The sequence below is a fragment of the Microplitis demolitor genome, chromosome 4 (genome assembly GCF_026212275.2).
Source record: "Microplitis demolitor isolate Queensland-Clemson2020A chromosome 4, iyMicDemo2.1a, whole genome shotgun sequence".
NCBI lineage: Eukaryota > Metazoa > Arthropoda > Insecta > Hymenoptera > Braconidae > Microplitis > Microplitis demolitor.
Window position 1 is genome coordinate 16,941,686 of NC_068548.1, and position 25,133 is coordinate 16,966,818.

Below are 25,133 nucleotides of genomic sequence, written 5' to 3' on the forward strand. Positions count from 1 at the left end.
TAATTAAACGTAAAGCTATGTACATAATTATATCTAATCAAATGTAAATTATAATTTTATTAATAATTGTTGATTTTATGTTCTTTAGTGATTTTAACATAAATATAAGTATCTGAATTTTTTTATTAATTATTACAGATGAAGAGCCAAATTATGTTTTATTTTATTTTGCCATTATTATTATTTATAAATCAATACTAAATTAATAATACATTTTGCTTACATTTATCGAAGTAATACATTTATTATAAATTATGTGTAATATTTCCTAAATTTTACATGGTATATTTATTAGTATTTTAATAAAGTATACTTTGTTAATGTCATTTTTACCACACAGTTTTCAAAGTATTTGGTTTTTTGCATACACAATTTTCGACTCTTAGAAGCTGTGTCATTTTTTTAACATCAGAATACTTGATCAGCACTGTATCATTATTTTCTTTTATAGGGTAACGTGTTCAATAATACTTTTGGTTTTTATGTGATAGAAGACTTTGGTATGTTCAACAGTGAACCGATTTACGATGAAATATAAATTCTCTTGAAATTTAAAAATGTACCTAATTGATCCATTGATAGCATATTCACCAAGATCTATCTGTACAGTGTGACTATTTGTTTTCGTCATTTTATAAATCTCTGATGTATAGATACCTTATTAGATTAAAAAAATAAAATAATATATACTTGTTTGTATTTAAAGTTTGATAATATTCAAATGAAAAATTCTTTGGTGACTAAATTCAATTGCAATAATTATTATGTAAGTTTGCGTACGATTATTTAAAAAATTTAAAAATAAGTAACACTAAAATTGAAAAATTTTATAGATAGATATGAAATATATTAATAGATATGATGGATATCTCGATAATTTATTTAAAAAATAAATAATTTATGTTTATAAGTACTTAAAATTTGATAATATTCTAATGACAAATTCATCGTTTAGTGATAAGTTGATTTGTAATCATCATTATATAAATTTACGTGTAATTTTTTAATAAGTCTATGAATATTTTGTGTTGCTCTATTAAAATAAGATTGTCGTTTTTCTTAAAAATTTGATGAATATTGAATAAAAATAAGACATAGTGGAAAAATTATTGATTCTAATTTGTATTAGATTATTAGTCAACTGTAATTATAAGACAACAATAACTTCCAAAATGTATGATTTCATCAAAATTTGACTCCAAATATTTGATTCAATTATACATGAATACATATGATTATATTTAACTGATTAAATAAGGCCAATGATTAGGTCTCATTAAATAATCATTTGCCATGTATAATTATATAAACCTTATATATAATTTTATATGATTATATATGATTAGACCTGGCCAATTTTCAGGTCTAATTATATATAAGTGGTTATATATAAATATATATGATTAGGCAAATACTTTATATAATTATATATGATTAGATCTGACCAATTTTCAGATCTAATTATATATAAGTGTTTATATATGATTATATGTGATTAGGCAAATTCATTTTTTCCCGGGGAAGCTCAAACAACTTTCAATAAATATTGTAATAATTCAAAGAAATTTTCAAAATATTTTTTTTTCCTTTTAAAAAGTCGAGATAGCTGGATTTTTTTTTAATTTCGGCCTTGTTACATACTTGAAAATTCCCAATTTTAATTTACATATTTTGAGACAATGTGAATTGTCTTCGTCGTCCTCAGTCTTGCAGTTTCCATTTTTCCCCGTCTCGTTGCCGCCTGAAACTACACAGAGTTCAGAAGCAACTCCTAGGCCCTTAATTATCGGTCAATCACTTCGATCCTGGATCAATTAGCGTATATAGACGTTTTTTTCATTTTCTATTATCACTTTATAATTTAGAAATTAGGCAATTAACTTGCATATTCTGTATAAATCGGGCAATTAACTTGCGATATTCTTTACATTACTGGCAATTCTCTTGCAATTATATTTAACTGTTTAATCGTTAATAATTCTCAATAAATTTTAAGTTGATTAAAAATTACTGTACGTTACCGGCAACGTACTCGCGCTATAAATAATCTGCGAGCAAAATAATAAATTTAGTAAAAACGGCTTTGTTCCACGTGGATATACTGATTAAATATCCAGCGTTTAAACCAGGACCATTTGTATTGAATTTTTCGGATAATGTTATTGTAAGTATAGTAACTGAATCTTATTACATTTGGCAATAAACCTGTACTTTTCTAATTAATTCCTTTTTACTCTATCTATGACTGATTCATCCTATTTATATCCTATTTTACTGGTAAGATTCTTAAATAGTTTAATAGAAGTATTATTAATTAAGTCATAAATAATAATTCAATCAACAATAAGAAAATAATTTATAAGTAATAAGCCGTAAGGTAAGTTAATAAGTTTTAAACATACGTTACCAAGTTTGAATAAGTGCGGGTCTTTGTTTTGCAAGAACCCTAGCCCAGTGATCTGCCCAGGTAATAATAAAAATTTTTTAGAGGCCAGCCTAAGCTAGGGTTCAACCCGCGAATTTTGGTGGCTGCTGGTTAAAATCGCGAAGATAAAAAGCGATTTGTCTCAATTATTAAATATTTCTCTATTAATGTCCAGGTTTGGCCTCATTGGAATATCGATAGACCCCCGGTGAGATCTAGTCGTCGATTATTTTATTAATTATACATTTCGCGATTTAATTTATTTTCGTTGCCGAGTTCAACTCCATAAATTATTATATAACAGCAGGTGAATGGTAGGAAAATCGGCAGGAAACCCGAACTGCTGTTGACCGGTCAGGGTTATAGGACAGGGTGGAACAGCTGATGAGCGCTCGTCCCTGGGTGGTAATAATATAATGGACAGGCCGAGGTGTAGTAGGTGAAAATATCGGGGGTTCCAATCGGCACCCTACAATAAGGTTGAATTAATTTAGAATTAATTCTAATTTATCAATTTTACGTACGGAGAGCAGAGACTCAAGCTCCATGAGCTCTCTCGAAAGACTGACGGTATCGTCGTTATCAAAAATATAATAAAGCCAACCGAGTTGACAAAATATTAATGCTGCATCTCAGGTTCCCTGTAAAAGAATCGTCGTATCCAGATCTCATGCATCGTCATCTGTTTAGACTTCTCGCGAGCCAAGGCTACTCTCTTATCGTAACCGATTTCCGTTACATAGCATAAAATTAACTTATTGAAAATCATTAATTTAATTTAATCGATAAAATATTACGGGAACGTAACAGTCTAGAAATTTTCTTAAAAGGAAAGAAAAATGTTTTCTAGTTCGACTTAACATCAAAATATTTAATTATTTGTTTATAGTTATTACAACTGATGATATTAGGAGTTATATTAAAGCCAAAAAAGAATTATTGAGGACGATATAATTCCAAAAATTTTAAATAAAATTAAGAGAAAAAAAGGTATACCTATTTTCAAACTTACTTTTCTCTGTTCAACCATAAGCTCAAAAAGACCCAAGCGCATTGTATCAGATGCTGAAGGTACCATAATATGATAAATTTTATCTAGAATATCTTGAGTTCCTCCAGCTCCGTGAGAAGTGAGAACTTGTAAAAAATCATCTATCGTACTTTCATGATAGGGACTTTTTGCACCACCTATCAATGCCGGTATTTCATAAAGTTTATAATGTTTGTGCAATGCATCGATTCGTTCAATATATCCGAAAAGTTCATGAAATGATTCTTCAAACTGTCCTTTTTGAGGAAAGTTACGTTGAAATTCTATTAATGTTTTAGCATAATCATACGACGGTAATTCTAATAAATCTTGAGATGAGTCTCTCATTTTGTTCGAAACAATTTTTATTTTAGTTTTAAAATCACTTTCAAGAAATGTACTCGAAGACAATAACTCTTTGGTTATTTTATTCAAATTGCGTGTGTAATTTATTAAATCAGAATTACTTCTACCAGGTAAACTATATATAAGAATAATATTATTGATAATCAATAGTATTGATAAGAAAACTACTAATACTTTAGACATGCTGCCTTGAATCGGTATAAAATAACATATGACCAATCGGTCAGCATGTCTAGCTAAAGAATGAAATTAAAAGTTATTGCATAATTTAAAAGCAGTAAAGTATGAAAAAAAAAATATTTTCATTAAATTTATAACGACAATATTTTTTCAACTATCGATTATAGGAGAAACATTGATTTACTTGTTCAAAATCTTTTGAAAAACGTGGAGTATTCTTGAATAATGGTATTTTCGAGCTTTAAGAAAGTCTTATTTTACATATAGCTAGAAAAAAATAAAAAAATCTAAATTAATTGACAAACAATTAATATTCAAATTTTTGATTAAGATTATTTTTGAAATGAATGCATTTTACCGGCAATCAAAAAGGTTGTTTGGATGCCCTGTTTAGAAAATCTCATAGAATCCAATAGATTCTTATAAATTCCCATAGAGATTTTATAAGAATTAATGAGTTCTATGAGAAGTGCTATAGTTAAGTATAGGGCCTTATACATACAGCTATAGGAATCTATCGGATTTTTAAGCAGAAACTACAAAGTACCAGTAAAATTTTGAATTTCATATATTCAAAATTGATTCTTATGTAAAATTACCGGTTTCATGGTATTTAAATTCTTTTTTATAGCTTTTTAACAAATTTAATTAGATCTTTTTGTTATCATAATCTTCTAATATATCGAATTTTGTTAAAATTTGAATAGTAATTCTAATCCCGACAGTCCTAGCTAATTTTTAAATTACCACGCAAAGATTGAATGTTGTGGTAGGGGAAAATGAGAATTAAACACGTGTTTTTTCAATCTCTGTCTAGGTTATCTCGGATAAAATAATTTAATTGAATATTTGTGATTTTCATGAGTTTTTGCTGCATATAAAATAATTTTCTATGAAAATCAAAAAGTACTTTTTTAAATCAATTCATTTTATGTTTGTATATTTTTTTACATTCATGTGCAGTGGATATTTTTAGTTGTATCGATTGATTGCCACTATATTTCAGGTATTGTCCTATTATATACTATTTATATATATTAGGTTTTTAAACTTAAGAATATAAATCATTTGTGAACTGAATTTATTTTGTATAAAAAATGTTTTTTTTTCTTATTTCTCTAAGTAATCAAATTTTTTTAATTTAAGTAAAGAAATAATAAAATTTAAAAAATTAAATTTTTATAGGTTATTTTTGTAAACTACATCAAGCTGCAGATCTTAATATCTTTAATTGGGATTCACAGAGACTGAAATCATTTGAATCATGAAAAAAGTGGACGGTAATTTAAATAATTTCATAAACAATAATTCTATGATCAAATGTTATTTCTCTTTTTGTTTTTTTTTAAATTATTTTAGGGCCGAGAAAAGATCGTAAACAATTATCATGGACTTATCGAAATAAAAAGAAACAAGGAAAAATTGTTAAAGCAAAAGTAAATGACAATGATAATGTTCAAGTACAAAATAAAAAAGCTCGGATAGTCGTAAGAAATTTATCATTCAAGGTAAATATTATTATGGCTATTATCTTTAGTGGAAATCATCATTGTTTGATAATATTGTAATTTTTTTCATGCTTTTTATTTACAGGTTACAGAGGAAGATATTAGAAAACTTTATGAGCCTTTTGGACAAATAGAGCAGATAGAATTATTAAAAAGACCTGATGGTAAACTCGTTGGATGTGGTTTCATTCAGTTTAGAAGACTAGAAGATGCTTCTAAAGCTATTTTTAAAACAAATAAGCAAGAATTTCTTGGTTTGTTATTATTTTTAAGTATTTTTGTTACTTGGAAATGATAAAATCGAGTATATTTAATAATTCAATTTTAAATATTTCAGGACGACCTATAACTAGTACATGGGCAATCGCGAAATCAAAATTTATTGAGAAACTTCAACAAAATGGGAAAGATAGTGAAAAAGATAAGGATGCTTCAAAAACTGTAGGAGAAGAAACTACAGATAAAGATGATTTGATTGAATTAAATGGTACTGGCAAAACTGAATCCAGTAATAAAAAACTCGGAAAAAATAAGAAAAAGCTTACACCAGAAGAAAGAAAAGAATTGAAATTGAAAAAGAGAAAAAAAAGATCGAGGGTTATTTTGCGAAATATATCTTTTAAAGTATAACTTTTTTTTTATTGTTAATATTAAATATTTTATTCAAATTGTAATATAATGTTTATAATTTTTAGGCTACAGAAGACATTATTAAAGAACATTTTCAGCAATATGGTTCTATTGAGGAAATTAATATGTTGAAGAAAGATGGAAAATTTACTGGTTGTGCGTTTGTACAATTTGATCATGTTCAAAGTGCTAGAAAAGCTGTTTTTCACGCTAATATGAAACCTATTTGTGACAGGCCTGTCGTTGTTGATTTGGCTGTAGCTAAATCAAAATTTCAAAAACAGTCTGAAAACGTAACGATTAAAGACGAACCGGTGGAAGTTAAAAAAGAAGTTGAAGAAATTGTTAACGGTAAAGATTCTGAAGAAGGAGACAATGATTCTAATGAAGATATTTCAAATGATAATGATAAAGATGACGATAATGATGATGATGATGATGATGATGATGATGATGATGATGATGATGATGATGATAAAAGAGAGACAGATGATAGTAATGATGAATTTGAAGTTGAAAATGAAGAGAAAGACGAAGATGATGATAAAAATATAATAAAATTAGAAAATAATAAATCACAAAAACGACCTCATGTAATTTCTCATGATGTAACTGAAGGTAAAACCGTTTTTCTAAAAAATGTTCCTTTTTCAGTAAAAAATAAAGAGTTGAGAGAATGTATGGAACAATTTGGTCCAGTATATTATGCGCTAGTTTGTATCGACCCTTTAACGGAACATTCTAAAGGCACAGCATTTGTTAAATTTGTAAATGTTGAAGATGCAGAAAAATGTTTGTCAGCAGGAACAGAATTGCGTATACAAAATCAAGTACTTGATCCTCATCCAGCTTTAGATCGAAACGAGGTTACTAATGGAAAAACTTTGAAATCTCAAAGAATTAAAGACTCTAGAAATTTGTATTTAGTAAAAGAAGGAGTTGTTATGGCTGGTAGTCCAGCAGCAGTAGGTGTTTCTGCAGCAGATATGAAAAAACGTTTGGAATTAGAACAATGGAAATCTCAAATGCTTCGTAATTTGGCTATGTTTGTTTCAAGAGTAAGATTAGTTGTACACAATTTACCACCGAATCTTGATGATTTAACTCTTAGAAAAATATTTAAAAGTCATGCTGGACCAAAAGCATTTATAACCGAAGCAAGAATAATGCGTGATCTTAAAAATACTGACACAAAGGGGGTTGGAATTTCAAAAGGATTTGCATTTGTTGCTTTTACAAAACATGAAGATGCTTTAAAAGCACTTAGAAATATTAATAATAATCCAAATATATTTTCTGCATCAAGGGTAATGATATTTTATATACTTATACTAAAAGAATATAATACATGTGTGTGAATATATTTTATGATTTTATTTTATTTCAGAGACCTATTGTAGCTTTTTCAATTGAAAATAAAATAATGGTGAATGCTAAACAACGTAGGATTGCTAAAAGTAGAGAGCATAATCCTTTGTGGAAAGCCAACCGGGAAGATAATGAAAGTAAATCTATTGAACGCCCGGCTAAACGATTTAAAAACGATTATGACAAAAAACCTGATGGTGACGAAGTAACGAAATTTTCTGGTACAAACAGTAAACCTGGAACATCTGTTAAATTACGAGCTAAATTTAAATTGAAAGAACAAGCTCTTCGTCATCGTGAACAAATTAAAAATGAGAATAAAAATAAAAAGATTAAAAGAAAAATTCAAGAGATAAAAACTAATCAAGCATTATCTCGGAAAGAAGTTAAGGTAAAATTTAATTTAATAAAATATACGTAGAGAATTTTTTTTTTTAAATTATTAATTTGATAAAATTTTTACAGCCGAAACTAGGGAAGAAAAAACCAACTATTGATGAAGCAAATTTCAATAAACTTGTGCACAATTACAAAAATCAATTATCATCGATACCACAAAGTAAATCTAAGTGGTACGATACTTGAATGAAAAAATAAATAAATTTTATATGTACACGTGTGTGTATGTATGTATATATTTATTAATTTAATTATATATTTGAAAATAAATAATTACTCAAAAATTTTATTTCTTAATACTACAATTACTTTGATTTCTGTATTTTTAATTGCCCACAATCTCATTAATTAGATAGCTTTTGACGATAACAAAGTAGTAATTCGACGATTGTTCTACTTTTCTACTGATAAGCTAACAATAATGTAACTATAAGTCATTTTTATTTTCAAAAAGAAACAAAGGAAACCTATATGCATAATTTTGTTGTTTATGAAAATAGTAAGTTATTGAAATATTTCTATAGAGCATGAGTTCAATAATAATATTTAAATTAGTAACATATATGAGTCTGTTAAAATTAATCTTTTTTATTTTAATTATCTTTTACATTTCCCAACAATCAAAAGCCCTTTTTATATACTTTATTTATTGGCAAGTAGCTTTCTTATTTTTATTATTATTTAATCTTACCTGTATTTTATTGATTATTATTAATAATACTTTTTTTATTTAACTGTTTTTATTAAATCGCCATGTTCATCGGCAATGAATGAGTTAATACTCTCAATTTTATTTTTCACATAGTTAAATAATAATTTGAAACAATTATTTATGACTGTCTCTATTATTTGAATATCTTTTTATTATGTCAATTTTTCTTTTTGCAATTTTCGGAAGATGTGAATATTAAATATCAATTTTAAGAATTAAAGTATAATTCTTTTAAATACTAATGAGTTTAAGGGTTTGTTATTTTAAAAATTAAAATAAAAATCTTCAAGGAATATGTGGAATTCATTTTTTCAAGTATTTCTTTTTTTAAATTTTCAAAGTAATAATAAAATATTAAAGAGCAGTCTAGCTATCGATAAGTAAACAAACTTAAATAGAAAAAAAAAATAGAATACGTTATAAGTTATTAAATATTTTTAACTTTAAAATAATAATTTTTAAATGTTCAAAAAAACTGATAATAATTTACCATTCTTGGTAAATTAATTAGAATTACTGTTTTCTTCAGTAACTTTATCATCAGATTTAGCTTGGCTATCATTAATTGTATCTTCTTCGCCATCTGAATCATGGAATATCAAGTTTTTAGAATATTTTTTAGCTAAAGTTTCTTCAAATTCAGATTCATCGTCATTAGACTGAGTAGATGGAGCTGAAAACAATAATAATTGATATAAAATTATTAATGATGAATAATATAACTGTAGAAGAAAAATATTTTACCACGAGGAAAACGATCAATGTTTTTTGTTTTATATTTTTTTTTAATTGCTGCTAGTGATATTGCATCTTCATCGTCAGAATCATTTGTACGAACACCATCATTATACCCAGAAGTACTTTCTGACGTTCTTCTTTTTCTTTTATTTTTTGGTTTTTTACTTTTAGCATTTTCATTGTTTAGTTTTTTACTATCTTTCTTTATCATTTCTTCTCGATTTAATTCGGGGTTATAACCTACTTGTGATAAAATTTTAATTCCTGATGCTTTTTGAAAACGATCAGCCAATGATACAGTCATTTTTTTATGAGTAAATGAATCTGTTGAATATGGTCGAAATGATAATTTTGTTTTAAAAACAGCTCGACCTTGTAGACCTGTTCCTTGACGAATATACAGGTGGTTATGGTCTCCTTGTAATGGTTCTTTATAAACATCAAAAACTTCAGAACCAACTTGTAATGACATACTTCCATCAGACCACTTAACAAATCTAGTATTACTTTCTTTAATAATGTTTTTAGAATCATCAACTGTTTCTCTTATTCGTATTGTATTCTCAACTTTTAACTTAAGCCTTACTCTTCTTTCCTCATCTAGAGTATCTTCTTCATCAATTTCATCTTCATAATTTTCTTTTTTAAAAGGCTTTGCTTCAACTGATAAAAAATTTGGTAATTTTATAAAATAAATATCATGACCTAAATCTGTTGAAATTTTTGGAATTATTACATTGATTATTGCTGCATTGGTTTGTTCGTCTTCTTCAGTTTTATTACTTTCGTCATCAGTATTTGGAACAATATTATTAATAATGAGCTTTGGAATTTCATCACATTCTACTTCTTCATTATCACTTTGACTAAAACTTAGTTTTTCTTTCAGACTTTTGTCTTTCTCAGAGTCTTCAAAAGCATTTTCTTCATCTGAACTTACGTCGCCTGCATCACCAAATAAAGCATTAACAATTGATTGAAAAATTTCAATACTTTCTTGAGGTTTTTCTCTCAAGTTAATCAGTTCAGTGTTAGCTAAAATACTGGAATTTAAATCATTTAGCTCTTGTGATTTAAAATTTACACTTGATTGATTAATATCTGATGTTATTGTTGGTAATTGATTTAAAGATTCTTGGAACTTTGGACTTGCCATCATTTTTATTTTATCTAAAGATTAAATAGAAACAAATTAATTGTGGGCGTGTTCAGAAAAACACTCTGGAGATTAATAAATATCTAACCAGATGGTTAGGAAATGAAAAGTCACGAGGTTTAATTAAAACTAGAGAAATGAAACAATACTAGATACTGCATTTACCTTCTTCGTAGAGTTTATGAACGCATTATGGTACTCGAATTGTTTCTCTGGGTTAGTTCGATAATATTTATAAACGCAAAAGTTGCGTCTTTTTCTTCCAGAGTGAACTTCTGATCATGCCCTGTATATTTATCTTCCCTCTTTTGTTTTGTTTTATTTTTTTTATCATATGTACATAGTTTAAATAATTATAGTTGGCATAACGATATTCGTTAACAAATTGTTTTTAATTACAATTGCAATAAATATAATTACGTTAACCATAAAAGATTCTTCTAAAACAGATAATAATATCGGACAGAGAAATAAAATATAAAAATAAAGTACAACGGCAATAATTAAAGTATCTATTTAAAAACTTTCTAGGGTTATTTCTTTAAAATTTAAAAAAATACAAATTATTTTATTTACTCATAAAATTCTAGTAACATGTCATTATTTATATATTATAGTATTTTTTTGTTGATATTCTTAAAAATCGATATTCTACAAAACTGGAAATTACAAAAATTACATTGCTTGTGATGAGTGTGAATGTAGTAGACATCAGACAAATTTAAAATTATAAATAAGTAGAGTAAATAATTTAAAAAAATATATATTTATAAAGAATGCACTTATTAATTTCAAAATTTTTTAAATGTGCGTTTTTAAAAATTTTATTTTATTTATTGTTAACTCTGTTTATTAATAATTTTAAATTTGTTTGATGTCTGCTACATTCACACTCATTGCTTGTGAATTAAAAATAGTTTACGTTGATTCGAAGATAAAATTAACAATTTTATGAAATAAATTTGAAAATTAAAAAATCGTAAAAGCATTATAAAATGGTGAATGTTAAATTAATATAAAAACCAATTACATTACAAACAGTAGACGTTCGATAATTTTTTTGATTTAATAAAAAAAATTATGAGTGTGAATGTAGCAGACATCAGACAAATTTAAAATGATAAAATAAATAGAGTAAATAATTAAAAAAACAATATGTATAAAAAATGCACTTATTAATTTTAAAATTTTTTAAATGTGCAGTTTTTTAAAATTTTATTTTATTAATGATTTAGTCTATTTATTAATAATTTTAAATTTGGTTGATGTCTGCTACATTCACACTCATAAAAAATTAAATTAATAAGTAAGTAAATATTTTTTATTAATATAGTTTATGGGTAAATTGTTTGATAAATAATTGAATTTAAATTTGTACCGAATACATAAAGTAGTTACTTATGTTTAACACAGTTAATTAATCAAAACAGTTTTGATTAATATTAATTTTAATAGAATACTCAATGTCTATGATTAAAATATAAGTAAGTATTAATTTAATTCAGGAATGAAATTAGTTTTTTACAAAGAATATTACATGGTGTGCTTATGGCAATATTACCGATTTTGTAATATTTATATTTTAATGAATTAAGTGCGAATAATTCATACGTTTCAAAATTATTCGCCGGTTTTTGAATTATTGTTTGTTGTTTCAAATTGTTACAAGAATTTGAATTATTGGTAAATTATTGCTATTTTTTTTTTTATTTATTAAAATCGAGTGAAAAAATTGCCTTGTGAAAATTCCAAAATTGAATATATAATTCGAGTTAAATAAATTGAAAAGTTACAAATAATTCGACAATCTATGAATAATTCAAAATTTACGAATAATTTTAATTGTTTTATTTGAACTCTATTCGCATACTACTAATTTTAATTTACTACTTAATAATTTTTAAATAATAGTTTTACAAAAATAAGAATTCAAATTTACCGCTTTATTGAATTCGTGCATGCGTATTAATTTCGTTAAAGTTAAAAAAAATTACATCAAACAGAGGATGAACATCAACATCATTTGTCATAGTAGATTTCTCTATAATTAGTAACTAACCAAAAAGAATTCTCTATTATTAAACTATAAGATTATTGATGTGTGTGAGTTAGTCTGTACATAACATATTGTGTATTAAGCGTGACAGTTTGATAAAATCTTATTATTTAGCCGTGAGTGAATTATATGTAATGTATAGGAGAATGCGGCGCCTATGTGAAACGTGGAACTTGGCCTCATATTTATGTATCACAAATTAACAATAAATATTTTTTTTCGATAACGGAATTATTAATGCAATATCTAGTAGCAAGTGAATGTTATTAAATAGTAAATTAGTTATTTATTGGATATGCCTCCAAGACGAAATAAAGGAGGCCTTTTGGCCCGGGTCAATTTTCCTCTTTACACAATTCAGATGTTGACAAGTAGACACGTTCTCGTTGGAGGTGGAGGCGGATCATCAAAAACAGGAGTAGCTAATGGCTTTGTAATTATTTTTATTTGTTTCTTATTATTCCATTTATTGTGATATTTAAACTCAAAAAATTAATTTTTTTCAACAATTTAATTGTAGGAAATATTTGAATTGTCACATGATGGTTGGAATTTTATTGCTGAAGAAGTTACAAGACATGAAACAGGGCCTAGTGTTGTTATGAATTGTGCTGCATTTAATGATGGTAAAAAAACGTGGTTAGTAGCTGGCCAAGAAAGTCATTGTCAATTGTATAATGTTATACCAAGAGTTGTGGCGGTAGAGAATGGCGAAGTTGAGGCAGGAATAAATTCTAATACTAAAGATAATGAAAATAGCTTACGACAACGAAAGTTAAATGAGAAAAAACAAGATACTACAACTAAATTAGGGGATGAAAAATTTGAAAATATACGAAATAATAATTCGAATGCAAAACACAAAAAATTGCAACTAATTCTTAAGCCTTCTACAAGTATTCAAACAGATTTTAGGTATAGTTTTTCAGATTTTTAAATTTTTTTTTAGTACTTTTGTCAGAATTTTAAATTAACTTTTCATAAAATCAAAAGTTTCTAATTGCTGATTATTTAAATATAGTTTATTAATTTTTATTTTATAATTTATAGCGAATCGGACCCATTACAAAGAATAGTGAGAATAAGTCTTAATGGAAAAGTAATGGCAACTGGAGGATTGGATGGTGTTGTAAGACTGTGGAAATTTCCTCAATTAACAAAAATTCATGATTTAAAAACTCATATTAAAGAAATCGATGACATAGATTTCAATATCAATTGTGATTATGTTGCAACAATTGCTAAAGATGGTCGAGCTTTGGTTTGGGATGTTGTTAAAGGTACAAAATATAAAGAACTCTCATGGGTTCCACCTAATGGTGCAAAATACGTGTATAAAAGACTTAGATTTAGAATTCCTAATGAAAAAAAATCTAAAATACAATTATATATACTATCGAATGCAACATCATCTAAAAATCCTAGTTATCTTCAATTATGGGATGTTGAACAAGGTTTAATAATTAAATCAGCACCTTGTAAAGAAACATTGTCGGCAATTGCTGTGTCAGATGATGGAAAATTCGTAGCAGTTGGCACGATGTTCTCTGGCAGTATTGATATTTATGTTGCCTTTAGTTTGCAAAAAGCTTTGCATATATCAGGTGCTCACAGTATGTTTGTTACGGGTTTGGAATTTTTACCAACGAAATTAGATGGACCAGCAATAACAAGTAATTCAGAAACTGCTGTCGTTAGTATTTCTGTCGATAACAGAATTTGTATTCATAGCATTCCGTTTAGACGTAAGTATTTTAAATATAAGTAATAATTCAATATTGCTTTCTATTTTTTTTTATTTATTTGAAAAAAAAAAATATATATATGTATATTTATTTTTTTTTTATTTTAGATGCGCTGCCATTCTGGTTGGTCATATTATTTATTATCTTAAGTATCTGTGGAGCATTTATGTTTTGTAGTTATATGGGTATATGACCGAAAATATCTAATTTAAAATTAGTTAACGAATATGCAATAATTTATAAAGTCTATTTTATTGACTAATTCAATTCACTTAGGCACCATAGGCAATATAAATTTAATTTTAATTTTTACCAGAAAATGGTAATCCAAATATGGATGTAAAAATTAACATGATGATGCTTTAAATTATTTAATTAAAACATGATACTTGTTAAACTAATTATAAATATGTCGTGTGTATGACTGTCAACATTTTTTTTTTGCAGGGTAAATTAATTGACCAGTTGTTATAATAAAGTTGTTAGATATTCTCAATATCCTTGTGTAAATATATTTTTATATATAACTTTAATACATCTTGTAAATCAATAGTTTAAAATATTTTTCGCATTGTTACGGTCATGATAAATTTCTTTTTTCTTTGACTATTAGCTGTCAGTTTTGTTCGTGTGCTTTTAATGGCCTTTTTGCATGTATACTTAAATGTTTTTCAAAACAACAATTTTGATTAAATAAAAATTTATGAATTTAATAATAAAACAGTTTTAATTAGAATAACTCATTGATAATATATACAGTATAAATTTATATTAAATATTATTAAAATTATAAACTTAATTATGTTTTAATTTATCTATTATTTTAGGGTTTAAACTGAATGACTACAATTTTGTTTTGATTTTACATGGGGCTTTTCATTTTAATTATTGATAGCTATAATACAAGTTATAATTTATGATTAAGAGTGTAAAAATAATTTATAATATTATGAATAATTGTTTGAATCTATAAATTGTAAAAATATAGTCTGCAGGAATTCAAAAGAAAAAATGTGGCTGCCGGATGAATTTTAATAAATTTATTGTACAATTTTTTTTTATCATTGTACGTTTTAAAATATTAATGATATTTAGTTTATTAATCAAAATATTAATATCATTTAAATTTACCGTATTATAAATCTTTACTTTTTTGAAGAATTGCTAGTAAAATTTTAAATAATCAATTTAAGGTATACTTATTAACTAATGTTGTCGCAATAATTGTGGACATGTCAAACTTATCTCTTAACTCTGCTCGGTTTCAAATAATATAATTTTGTGAGTTGTATTTTATATTTTTTATAATTATTACAAACTGTTTATAATTTAATCGTTGGATTATTTTTAGAGGTAATTAAATATTAATTGATATAAAGAATATATATGAGAAAAAAAATTAAGTTATTAAAGGATTAGATAAATGAAATTCTAAAAGCTAATTAATTATAAAAAAATAAAAAAATTCCAAATAAAATGCAGAAAAAAAAAGAAGAATTATTATCAATTTTTGTGGTTAACAGGTTTTGCTGCTATAATTTTTTTATCATGTAGTAACAAAAAAACTAAATGTTAAAAAACTGATTTTGTAAGGTCACTTTAAAAACCAGGATGTGTACAGAAAAACTTGGACAGATAGCTATCCTATCACTACTCTGCAATATGTCAATTTCGATGGATTATTTGAGACTGTTTTACTTTTTATCTTCGAATATGATTGTGAAGTTGAACGTTTCTTGTTTATTTTTACAACTTGTTTTCTTTGAATATTTATTCTGTAAGTGTTTTTTTTTTTTTTTTTTTTTTTCATTGGAACCGATGATGTCGCGATATCACTTTTGATAAATTTATAAATATCCATCTCAAATTTCAAAATATCTATATAAAAAAATGTTTGTTTTAAATGTATCCCTTTTGATAAAATATCTACCGTCAATATACTTTTGTAAAGTGTGTACTTTAAAATAATAGTTAAAGCATATTTCGTTTGATTATTTTAGTACAGTCGAGTCTCGTTATGAGTCCGCTCGTTATGAGTCCGTGAACCAGGATTTCCACGGAAGACCTTCCCCCTCCACAACGTGAAAAAAAAATTAATTTCAGAGTCTCGATATGAGACCGTATATTCATGAAAAGAAATTAAGAGTTTATTTATCATATTAGTCCTATTATTTGTTTATAAGCAAGACACTGTATAGCTGTATTACTATAAGAAACATAACACTCAAGTCAAACGGACTCATAACGAGATACTGGAAACAATCACGTACACACTCACACGCTTAAAAAGTAGGGGAAGTTCAACTCACGACTGTCGCCTGCGCTGACAGAGTGGGGGTACACAAATTTTTAGAATTATATTCCCCTACACCCCTTTATGCGGGTTCATAACGAGACTCGACTGTATTTCAAAAAAATTATTTGAGGATCTGAGGTTTATTGTCACAGGCACTTTATATCTCCAATTTTTTTCTTCGGATATTACGTCATTAATATTTGGTTTGCAAGCATAATTAATATAATTATGTAGCCGATGTTACTGGCTGGAGTTTCTGATATTTTAATTTTATGGATCTTTGTGTTTTGATTCTTACCATGATAAATGTTATCTGCAACATTAAGTATCAGTAAGATGAAATACCGCCGTAAACCATAACTTACACTTATATTTTATATTTATTATACTAAAAATAAAAAAAAAATCACGATTTTTAGGCCCGAGTAGAGCATACCTAAGCGGATTTGCGCTTAAGGCATACAATATTTCAAGTGTTGGATATAGGATATTAGGAATTTAAAATGAAGATCAACTAACTTTACCAATCATATATATATTTTTTTTTGTTTTTAATTTATTAATATTATTTTGTATTGATTGGAATATTTTAATCTCATTTGTTTAATACTTAAAAAAATATTTTTGTTTTCTAATAAGTACATTAAAAAAATAATATCTTACTATTACGTTCTTATGTTTTTGTTGGTTGACAATAATTATATAGTATCTAAATTACTATTTGAGTAATAAAACAATTACGATATGATTATCGTTAAAATTTTTATTTTTACTGCACATTATATTCCTATGTAAGACAATAAAAGAATTGATGTGGATTTTATTCGGTGGATATTATTTACAAGGTAGTCTTGAGGACAAAGATTTCATCAAAGTCTCATCACATTTTTAAGACTCATCGTCTGGTGACCAATTAAAATCAATTATAATATCTTTACCTAAATTTATTTTTTTAATTAGCATTAAATCCATCACCAGTCGGATCAAGAAGCCAAGGATAATTATTAGGACACTCCATGCATGTAAAGAGACGTAGAGTTTCACCCGGAAGTTCTCGTGTAGTCAAAGGACACGCATTTGGTAAAGAACAGTACGGTTGTCCTTTTTCATCACAAGTTTCTTTCCAGTCTTGGAAGTCTTTTATTGCTGTTATTTCAGTTGGAGTTTGCATCCACTTGATAACCTGATAATTACATAATCATATAAATAAATAATATTTTTGAATATGTAAATAATTAAAATAATAAAATAAATAAACAAACCTGAACCATAGTAACAAAATAGACATCATTTTTCGTTAACATTTCTTCAATAAATTTAATAAGTTCATCTTTGAATTCTTTTTTACTTTTAAGCCAAGATGCATGGAAATGAAGACCAAGAGGTGCACGATTTGAATTGTAATGTCTGTTGAAATTATGTCTGAGTAATCTTCCGAATTGGTCACCAGCCTGAACGTTAGAACATGAATCAACCATATGACAACCAGGAAGCGATTCATCAAATGTTGGGTCATCACGACGATCAAGTTCATTCATAACCATTTCCCATACTGGATGAGATCTTGATGGACAATTACCACCATTACCATTACATTTATGTGGCATTCTGAAGTAAAGAGTGTAAGGCCAGATTGGAACACGTCCAAGTGAAGCAGTAATTGAGGCATCATAGACGAAAAATTGATCTGCCATCATTTCAAATTGTTTATTACCACCAACTCTAAGATAAGGAGCACGAACACCAATAATTGAACCATCTGTTATGTTTGCAAAACGTTCAATAATCAATCTAGCACCAGCCATTTCAGCAAGCCAATCATCGTAACTTCCTTGAGTCCAATACTGTGGATCATCTTTGTGCGTCAATGAGAAAATAGATATCTCATTACCTTTTCTATGTAAGTCTTGAACAGCTGAGTAATTTGTGTATTTATGTGAAACAAAGAATGTTCCACGTATTGTACACCCATTTGGATTATGACGTTGTCCGTTGAAAATTTCTTCATAAAGGTCAATATTGTCAATATTAACAGCACCGTTAAAGGTTATAGTTATCATTTGTGGAACTTGTGAAACTTCAATGTTTCCAGGGATTCGAGTACCATCGGCGGAACAATAACAGTCGGGAAGTACACATTGAGTTGTATCACAGTCCGGAGCACGGTTGGGATCTGTTTCAACCGCTGAAAAAAAATATTAAAATTGTATTTGTTAGTTTTTAATATTCCATTGAGATAAAATTAATGAGTGATTTTTTTTTATGGATTTATCAATAATTTATTTATTTATTTACTTCTGGATACACATCCTACAGAGGTGCTTGACATCTGTACATAGAAACCGGGAAAAATTTGAATAACGTTATTTTTTTTAATGCTTTATAAAAATTTATAATTTTTTTTTTATTTTCATGTTTTTTTTTAATACTGACTTAAGTAGGGTCTATAGCAATTTTTATCCAAGCTTTTCTCTCAAACAAAACTTCTAAACGCAAAAAGAAGAACGAGGCTCGATGCATTGCTCTATAATCTAGCAACATACGTTTTCATTTTTCAAAAATATGCTTTTGTTTAAGAGAAAAACGTGGACAAAGTTTCCATTTACTGCGCAAGTGCAACAGAGATAGTACCGTTTGTCGACTTGAGTGTGACAGAGAAAAAAGTTCAGACCCCTCTTAAAAGACATTGGAGTTTAAAGTCTTTCTTTATTTTTTTTTTAATTATAAACTTAAAGTTACGAATGTGTAAAAGTTATATATTTAAAAAAAGTTATATATATTATAAATTTATTACTGATTTAAAGAAATTAAAGTTTTTTTTTCTAATAAGTAATTCTACTATAAATGTAGTGTTAACACCACCGTTTATTTTACGGCACAAAATAAATTATTATTAGAGATTTTTAAATCTTACATGAAATCAATCACTAATTAACTGCTCAGAGTTGGGATCGAATCTATAATTTGAACGATTCAAATCGTGAATATTTTTACATGAACCCGGACCAAACCCGAGTGTTCTAGCGTAATAAAGTATATATTTACGATGAAAATTAAAAAAAATTTAAGTTTAATTAACTATAATAATTGATAATTGTTTTAATAAATAAGATTAAATTGTCTACTTTTATCTATATAGTTTTATACTTACTGCATGCATTTTCGTCGGACTCATCTTTACAATCAGGTTTGCCGTTGCAGAAAAGTTCCTTATCTACGCACTCGCCGTTACCACAGGAAAGTTTTCCTTCAGGACAAACAGGCTCATCGGTTTTTAGAATTGGAAGTATTTTACGTGGCTCTGTGAAAATTATGCAATGATTATTAGGTTTTAAAATTTTATTATTAAATCAGCACTACGGCAATTGTATCCAAGACCCGACCATACGAATTTGCCCTTTTACTGTACACTACTCAAAAATACAGCTTCTTTAGACGTTATATCAAAATTACTGGATCATTTTTTATTATCTACATAGGGAAAAGTGTAAGTGTGATGTCTGTCATTTATATTGCAATCATACAAATATTGTGACGCGTTTTATTTTAATTCCATTCAACGTTTCCAATTTCAACCGTAAATTTAAATAATTGTAATTAAAAAAATTTATAATTATACTGCACAAGAAATATTTGCGCGGTAAAATTGATAATAATTCCGATAAATTAAAATTTATTTTTGGACTGAGTCGAAAACGTCAAGTAGAACGGGTACAATTTCATACGACTCACGACGACGCACGCGTTGAGGAAGATGCAGTAAGAGAAAGCTTTTTTTTTAATTGCCTCTTCCTTGTTATTTATGATGACTGATTTTAAAGACCTTCATGTGCCTTTTTATTTATTTTTTTTTATCGTTACATAGTAATACAAGTAAAGCAAAACAGAGCAGCAAAAGAGTAGTGGGGGATAAAAAATATTTACTACTTAGATTTGGTACCACTTTTTTTTTATAGTAATGAAAAAGAAGAAAGTAATATAGGTATTGAATATAATATGAAAAAAAAAAAAAAAAAAAAAAAAATTATATTAATGAAAGTAATATTAGAGTTGAATAATCTAAAGTTCAAATTAATCAAAATTAAAAAAAAATCATTTAATTAATTTTTGTTTTTATTATTATTATTGATTGTGTAATTTATGAGGGATAATTAGATAAAAAGTAACGGTAAAATAAAAATATATTTTAAAATGTATGTTAATGGTGTGAATGAATGTAAAAAGCAAATTACGTATGAAAAAAATTGTTAGTTAATCTAGCATAAACGAGTTATATACCAAGGTAGAATAAAAAAGTTAAAGATTATAAAAATTGAAAGTTTTTAGTAAAAATAATGTAAGTGAAAATAGGACAGTGAGAAAGCGATTAATTATAAAATCATCTTCATTTCACTAAAATGGTTAAGAAAAAAAAAATTAAAATGAGCATTAGCGATTAGAAAGCAACAAAAATATAGGTAGTTGTTAATTTATAACTTATGAGAAAAAAAATCAAGCAGTCAAAGTAAAAAAAAGAAATCAATATTTTGTTTAAAAATAATAATTATTACATAATTTTTGGTAGAATAACTGCTTCAATTTTAATCTCGTGAAAGAGTACTACGAATTCGACGTGCTACGGAGTGAGCCTATGACCGAGCCAGAAATCTGTCAATCTCTTTGAGCGTATTTTCAATTATGGTTTAATTATGATAAAATTAAAAAAAAAAACGCTCAAAGATGATAAAACATGAGTCCAGCATTTCCCCGTGCGCCACTTACTCTCGAGCTGGTCACAGTTTTTGACCTTGCCCTTCCAGTCACAGGTCTGTTTGTCCAAGTCAAAAGCCAATCCACTAGGACACGTGATTTGCTTCAGTCCGGATCTTGTACACCTAGAGGGTCAAAAACGCAGGGTCTTGAGTCTTGATATTAAATAAAAAATTATCTTACTCTCAAGTTGATCACAATTCTTGACATTTGTTTTCCAGTCACATGTCTGACGTTCGATGTCAAAAGCTAAACCCGTTGGACATTTAACTGATGCTAATCGAGTTACCCCAATTTCACTAGCTTTATCGCACCTGTGTTATTAAATTTATCATAATAATTTTTTTATTTTTTATCGAGTATTTACAATGCAAAAAAATTTTACGGTTTGGAACTCTATATAGAGCGTATATACGCATTTGCTAATGAATTTAAATTATTTTATTTTATTATTGTATATTAGTAATTATCACATTGACTATTAAAACTATACCATTGTTCCATATTATAAATAATTTTGAAAATGATTATAAATGTATGATTTCAATAACAATTTTAATTTAATATATTTTATACTCGTAATATTTTTAAGATTAAATTCCAGAGATTTGTATGGAAGAAAAAAAAATACTTAAAAAATATAAAATAAAAAAAAAAATATAAATAATTCAAGGATTTTATTCCACGAACGTCATCGCAAGTTTTTACGTTTTTATTTTTATATTATATATGTTTACTCGAGTACACTTGATAACCTTGGAAGAAACTAAATTATTATGATTCACGAACCAGTTTCTAATATTTTAGTAAATCCATATTTTCAGAATGTCCATAGAATCGGAATAATTATAATTTATAAATAATAACATTATTATTATAATAAAAAAAGAAAAAAAAATTCATATTTATAAGTTTAAAAAATTTTTGGTGTTTATTATGATGAAAAAAGAAAAATTTGAATTTTATTGGTACGAGTAAATAGTCGTCGTTTTCTTACCTTACGACATCCCGACAATCGCCATCTGTACTAAGCCGAAAGTATTCATCACCAGGACGATTTTCACAAAGTTCTTCTGCATTAGGATCGAGTCCATCTGAAGAATCATCATCTTGTGCTCTTACGATTACTATAAGAATATAAAAAAATTAGACATTATGTGTCAGATACAATAATAAAATATATGATTAAAAAATTTTGAAACTTTTTATAAACTAAAGTTATTTTGATTCGTTTTTTTTTGTTCCGATTGTATCCATATATTATTTTCTTAAAAACATAATATAGTATTTGAATTTATAAATGAATTATATCATGTAAGTAATACTATATAAAAATATGTAAATATATTGTAAACATATGCAATTAATTTTTATAATTATTTCATATTAGTGTTATATGAATTGCGATTGTTTTATAATGATGAAAACATCATTTCACTGAATAAAACACGATTGCAGGGTCACCGAACTCTCTCGTTGAAGTAGAAAGTCTTTGAAATGTCAGGGCAACAGATCGGTAGGGGAAAGCATCAGTGGTTCTCCAAAGTAGGTTTAACAAAAATATAATTATTATTTATTTATTACCATATTAAAACATTATATTTACGTGTGATTGCCTATTTTATTTTTATTTTTATAACTAATTATTTTATCGAATCTAATTTTATTTTTTAAGTTTAATTGTTTCATCGCAATATGAATCCGAAAAAAATATATGTTTTTTTCAGTGAAATAGATAAAAAGAAGAATTATGACGTATAACAAATGGTTATTTCAATAGTTAAAAATAAAAAAAAAATCCAAAAAAATTCATTAAGTTTGATCAATTTGATATTTTATAAAGATAATTGAAAAATAAAATTTATGAACAAGTACTCACCGGTAAATAAAGTTAAGCATCCTAGAAGAAATATTAACTTTGGAGACATGATCTTAGTCGGCAGGACAGAAAATGTCTGGACAGCCGCACCCTCTTGCCCCTCTATATGAGGACCACTACTCCTTCTCTCGTCGACAAGAGGACTTTCACCGGCTGGATAGTGCTGCCATCATTTCTTGTAATATTTTAAAGATATTTTATTGTTTTTATGGCTTTTTAACCATTCTTACAATGTCTGCTAGAATATTTATTCGACTAAAAAATACTCTACAGTATTATTTACTGTTATACTTTCTGATATTTGTTTTACTTCCACAAGAGTTGATACTTCAATGGATTAAAAATTTATCAAACAATGTATATTTTAAACAAAATAAAAAAAAATTTTTTTCTATAACAAATTGTTTAAACTTATAAATTATTTATTTATATTTAACTTTTAATTAATATTAGTTATACCTTCAATAAGCTCTGTATTTTTTGCGCAATAACATTGTGATCAAGTAAGATAAATTACAGCTGTTGAACAATACATAAAAGTTTGTGTTTATAATGTCTTAAAAATATCGCTGACATTCTTTAATTTTTTTGTTTACAAATAAAAATTTTCCTTTATTGAGAAATATTCAGATAGATTTTCAATTCATACAATAGATCAGAAAAACAATGATTAAGCGATGACTTACGATTCCAAATGAAGAAGAATTGAGCTTGTCAACTTTTCAGGAGTCTTATTTATATTAAGTTTTTGGCATAAAAAATATCGTTAATATTAATATTAAATTAATATATGGATATTCTACTTTAGCTTACCTACACCTAACAACAAAAGTCGAAGTGATATAAAGTCGTTAAAATTTGGGAGTGAATTTTTAATCTGAATTAATCCCGTTACTTGGAGTTCCGGAGTTAAAAAAAAAATAACTCTGCATTCTGAGTAAATAGAGAGTTTTTGTCAGCGGAGTAATTTCAGAGTGAATGTAGCGTTTATTTTAATCCCCGTCCACTTTGACTACGGAGTTTTAATATTGGAATAAATATATATTTGATGAAAACAATTTGTATGCTGAATCCTAGATAAATGAGTTATGTAAGTACTAATAATTTTTGCTTCTGGTATTTAGTTTTTTTTATGAATAATACAATTACGCCTCCCCCCCCAACCTTTTTTGAAGTGAAATTTACTGTGAGGGTATTAAATAAAAAAAAAAATACTACTCTTCGGTCACTTCGCATATTTTTAACAGTGTAGGGGAAGGGGGGAGGGGCAAAATGGGTCCCTGAAGAAATAAGGGTTCATATTCTTAGTGGTTCTCATTTGTTTTACTTTTTTCTAGCCCCTTATCATGTTTTTGGTCTTAATATCCCTGATTAAGAAAAATGATTTAATCTATACTAAATGTATATCTATATATTAGTCGATTCAAATTATTTTAAATCATTTCAAATTGTTTTGAATCATTTCAAATAATTTTTCTTAATCAGGGATATCGCGTCTGTTGAAAATTAAAAATCTTTAAATTTGGGGCAAAATGAGCCCCCCCCCCCAAAGATTTAATATTATTTCTTTTAACAATTCTACATTTTCGAGTCTTTTGCCATATATTCGTAATCAATATGCTCCAAAAATAAAAAATTAAAATTTGGGGCAAAATGGGCCCTCTAAAAAATCTACTAAAATTTGACTATTATTTTATTTCATCTTAATAGTATCTCTGATTTAAAAAAATGATTTGGAATAATTCAAAACAATTTGAAATGATTTAAAACAATTTGAATCTACCAATATATAGATATACACTTAACATGGAGCAAATCATTTTTCTTAATCAGGGATGTTACACGTCAAGGGAGGAAAGTAGAACATTCGAAACCGAGTGTATAATTACTTACCCG

General features: G+C 26.7%; 4 protein-coding genes across 5 annotated transcripts; 2 read left to right on the forward strand and 2 right to left on the reverse strand.

The window, feature by feature from the left end:
• Positions 1 to 4,744: 4,744 nt before the first annotated feature.
• Positions 4,745 to 8,195, forward strand: LOC103570568 (RNA-binding protein 28). Its single transcript, XM_008548349.3, has 8 exons — positions 4,745 to 5,007; positions 5,187 to 5,281; positions 5,361 to 5,509; positions 5,595 to 5,763; positions 5,847 to 6,133; positions 6,205 to 7,446; positions 7,527 to 7,898; positions 7,973 to 8,195. Exons 2-8 carry the CDS (start codon positions 5,266 to 5,268, stop codon positions 8,090 to 8,092), a joined length of 2,355 nt encoding a protein of 784 aa, XP_008546571.1. The 5' UTR covers positions 4,745 to 5,007; positions 5,187 to 5,265; the 3' UTR covers positions 8,093 to 8,195.
• A 926-nt stretch (positions 8,196 to 9,121) lies between these two features.
• Positions 9,122 to 10,764, reverse strand: LOC103570578 (RNA polymerase-associated protein LEO1). The gene is made up of 3 exons (XM_014440039.1): positions 10,678 to 10,764; positions 9,363 to 10,526; positions 9,122 to 9,291 (listed from the first exon to the last, which is right to left on the reverse strand). Exons 2-3 carry the CDS (start codon positions 10,513 to 10,515, stop codon positions 9,122 to 9,124), a joined length of 1,323 nt encoding a protein of 440 aa, XP_014295525.1. The 5' UTR covers positions 10,516 to 10,526; positions 10,678 to 10,764.
• A 1,776-nt stretch (positions 10,765 to 12,540) lies between these two features.
• On the forward strand, positions 12,541 to 14,983 carry LOC103570569 (prolactin regulatory element-binding protein). The gene is made up of 4 exons (XM_053738171.1): positions 12,541 to 13,001; positions 13,089 to 13,483; positions 13,619 to 14,313; positions 14,421 to 14,983. Exons 1-4 carry the CDS (start codon positions 12,864 to 12,866, stop codon positions 14,504 to 14,506), a joined length of 1,314 nt encoding a protein of 437 aa, XP_053594146.1. The 5' UTR covers positions 12,541 to 12,863; the 3' UTR covers positions 14,507 to 14,983.
• Positions 14,984 to 17,329: 2,346 nt separating this feature from the next.
• LOC103570570 (chitin deacetylase 1) lies at positions 17,330 to 23,328 on the reverse strand. 2 transcript variants are annotated; one of them, XM_008548353.1, is made up of 6 exons: positions 23,238 to 23,328; positions 22,356 to 22,485; positions 21,371 to 21,483; positions 19,761 to 19,910; positions 17,872 to 18,794; positions 17,330 to 17,792 (listed from the first exon to the last, which is right to left on the reverse strand). In XM_008548353.1, exons 1-6 carry the CDS (start codon positions 23,284 to 23,286, stop codon positions 17,562 to 17,564), a joined length of 1,596 nt encoding a protein of 531 aa, XP_008546575.1. In that variant the 5' UTR covers positions 23,287 to 23,328; the 3' UTR covers positions 17,330 to 17,561. The 2 variants fall into 2 exon arrangements, with proteins under 2 accessions (XP_008546575.1, XP_008546574.1); XM_008548352.1 differs by lacking the exon at positions 21,371 to 21,483 and adding an exon at positions 21,542 to 21,672.
• Between the last annotated feature and the right edge of the window lie 1,805 nt (positions 23,329 to 25,133).

Bases quoted from the DNA above. Each gene is read 5' to 3' on its own strand.
- LOC103570570 (XM_008548352.1), bottom strand. From the start codon at position 23,286: ATGTCTCCAAAGTTAATATTTCTTCTAGGATGCTTAACTTTATTTACC. The intron at 21,673-22,355 runs GTAAGAAAACGA...TTAATAACACAG, and splicing joins GATTGTCGGGATGTCGTAAG to GTGCGATAAAGCTAGTGAAA. The intron at 17,793-17,871 runs GTTTGTTTATTT...TGTAATTATCAG, and splicing joins ATTTTGTTACTATGGTTCAG to GTTATCAAGTGGATGCAAAC.
- LOC103570578 (XM_014440039.1), bottom strand. From the start codon at position 10,515: ATGATGGCAAGTCCAAAGTTCCAAGAATCTTTAAATCAATTACCAACA. The intron at 9,292-9,362 runs GTAAAATATTTT...TATTGTTTTCAG, and splicing joins CATTGATCGTTTTCCTCGTG to CTCCATCTACTCAGTCTAAT.
- LOC103570568 (XM_008548349.3), top strand. The intron at 7,447-7,526 runs GTAATGATATTT...ATTTTATTTCAG, and splicing joins ATATATTTTCTGCATCAAGG to AGACCTATTGTAGCTTTTTC. The intron at 7,899-7,972 runs GTAAAATTTAAT...AAATTTTTACAG, and splicing joins TATCTCGGAAAGAAGTTAAG to CCGAAACTAGGGAAGAAAAA.
- LOC103570569 (XM_053738171.1), top strand. From the start codon at position 12,864: ATGCCTCCAAGACGAAATAAAGGAGGCCTTTTGGCCCGGGTCAATTTT. The intron at 13,002-13,088 runs GTAATTATTTTT...ATTTAATTGTAG, and splicing joins CAGGAGTAGCTAATGGCTTT to GAAATATTTGAATTGTCACA. The intron at 13,484-13,618 runs GTATAGTTTTTC...TATAATTTATAG, and splicing joins AGTATTCAAACAGATTTTAG to CGAATCGGACCCATTACAAA.